A 2,370-nucleotide genomic window follows, 5' to 3' on the forward strand; every position below is an offset into this window, starting at 1 on the left:
ACATGCTGAGCAGCTTACAAATTCCACGCTACAGGCAGACCACGGCTGTAAACGTTCAAGGCACGCATACTCCTACAATCGCCACGATAATGCCTAAGTGCCGCTCATAACAAAACACCGTTCGCTCGCGCCACCGGCCGGCTCTGCGTCGCTCACCGAGCTGCTCGACGGTGAATACCCGCAGGTCGGGGGAGGTGAGCCGGTGTGAGCCGGTGGGCCCGCCCTGCGCCGCCCAGTACACTGTGTGACCCAGGAGCAGGCCGCGTGGCCGCCGCGGCGGGATCCAGGTCACCGTCAGGCTCCGGTCACTCACGTCCGAGAAGGTCACGTTCTCAGGCCGGGAGGGCACTGCAGAGCAGGCGGAGGGGAGGGGGGGGGGGGGGACTTAGAGGCGGGCGTCATTGGCGTGTTCTGTAAGTGGGAATACGCTAGGCAGGAAATCCAGTCTTTATAGACCCATCACCAGTAAATGGTTTGCCTATTCGCACCATTATATAGCACATAACACCAGCAACGAGTGTCTCTGATGTCCGGCAATCAAAATTAAAAGGACATGAACTAGCCTTTACTGCGTGAAGTGAAAGTAGAAAGTCGTTTATACGGCGGCCACGGAGCTTCCACCTGCGGTATGTCCGGTCAAGCAGGCGCGGGTCGACCCCTGACCACGGGGGACGTACCCCCCTCGTCGGTGACAGCCGTGATGGAGGCTGGTGGCCCCAGGCCGTCCGGATTTTTGACCTGAAGTGTAATCTTGTACCTGGTGTAGGCCTCCAGTCGCTCGATGAGATAAGTCTGAAAACGGCGAAAACAATCATGAAAAGAAAACTGGCTGAGTTTAGCACTCCCTGAAGTTGGACTACTGTAGGGCGATTATGAACTGCAAAACAACGGAGACAGCTTTAGAATAATCTTAAAGAGGTCAAGACGAACTTGTTGTCGACGCCAAAACATCTTTAGATCAGGTCAAAGCCACCAAACGAAAATATACAGAATTCAGTAAGATATTTCGCGCCAGGCAAAACAAAACTAAAGCAGAACAGTTAAAACCGGTGAACTTTGCCCGGCCCCTTAGCCAGACAGACTGTTTTTATTGGATAGCAGCCAACTGACCGTCGCTGAGACGCATGGCAGAATGCGTCGTCCACATAGTTATCAGATGTCCGGCATTCCACCAAACAGACGTGTGCCCGGTACACAAAGCAAATTAAATAACCTGAGCAGGGGTTTACACCAACGACTTTGACATCAGAGTTCTCGCCAACCATTGCCTGTTCCAAAGGCTATGACCGCACCACCCCACCTAGGCCAGGTCAGAATTATGAGCTGGGAGACCTGGTGTCGAATAGAACTGACCTTGCATATTTCAGGAGGGGCTGGTTTAATCAATGTTTATTTGATGACGTCAATTAACCACGACCATCTGGCATATTAAAAGTCGATTACTTTCATAACAATAACTCTGATCTAAGAATGGTGAAAAACGAAGACCACAAGGCTTTTACGCTTATATCAGAAGTGACAAATGTTCGCGAACTATTTGGAGGTATCATGTTGTGTTACGGCATGGTTGCCTGTGGTAGCCTGACTCCTGATTCGATTCAGGCTGGCACAACCACAGGCTGCCCTAATTGGCCAGCAGCCAATTGGCCGTCATTGATGAGATACATCACAGCAGTGTCGAGAACGCGATAACTCATGTATTTCACATAGCGGCCAAGTGTTCGGCGTTCTAACAACCAAGTTGTGCTAGGTGGCGTTATGGTGCTGCATTAGTGGCATTTGCATAATTTTATACTTAAAGGGGTTCTTGGGTTCTACTTAAAGGCTTCCACATTTAGATGAGGTTTTGAACTAAGCAGCCATCTTGAAGACCTTTCGGTGCTGTTCACAATCCTGCCCTTATGAAGACCAAAGCTCTTCTAGTTTTTGAGCCTGACGCCCGTGAAAAGTGACAAAGGTTTACCGGGGAGAGTATTTCAAAGGCACGCTGGCATTCATGATGTCAAAATGACGTCATTCAAATCCCGCTATTCCAAAGTTCATACGGCGTTCAAGACCAAAACAAAACGTATTGCCGAGGCGCCCATACATGACATAAGTGAGCGCGATTTCCAGATAAAACCGTCATCAATTAGCTCTCACTCAATGTTATGCAAGGTGCGATAGCGTAATCAAACCAAGACGCATTGAGAAGCATAGTTACTACACGGAGAACTGTGCTGTTAGAGCGGTCCTTTCTATTTAAGGAGCATATCAATACTTATAAGTGAGCTTGTTTCATCATGTCTGATGCTTGCTTCAGTATCTTCAAATGCGGGCCATTCCCTTTAATCTGTCGTGTACCGTTGAGGAGCATGACGGGGTCAGCAT

At 49.5% G+C, this 2,370-nt stretch overlaps 1 protein-coding gene across 1 annotated transcript in view; it reads right to left on the minus strand.

Annotated features, from left to right (window-relative positions):
• The window catches only part of LOC119092588 (protein sidekick-2), a gene marked incomplete in the record, with an annotated part of 40,744 nt that overhangs the window by 11,186 nt on the left and 27,188 nt on the right, over nucleotides 1-2,370 (minus strand). The window contains 2 exon segments of the mRNA XM_037215544.1: nucleotides 157-348; nucleotides 678-792. Coding sequence (XP_037071439.1) covers nucleotides 157-348; nucleotides 678-792 — 307 coding nt within the window.

The sequence above is a fragment of the Pollicipes pollicipes genome, unplaced genomic scaffold (genome assembly GCF_011947565.3).
Source record: "Pollicipes pollicipes isolate AB1234 unplaced genomic scaffold, Ppol_2.1 Scaffold_3447;HRSCAF=4054_pilon_pilon_pilon, whole genome shotgun sequence".
Lineage (NCBI taxonomy): Eukaryota > Metazoa > Arthropoda > Thecostraca > Pollicipedomorpha > Pollicipedidae > Pollicipes > Pollicipes pollicipes.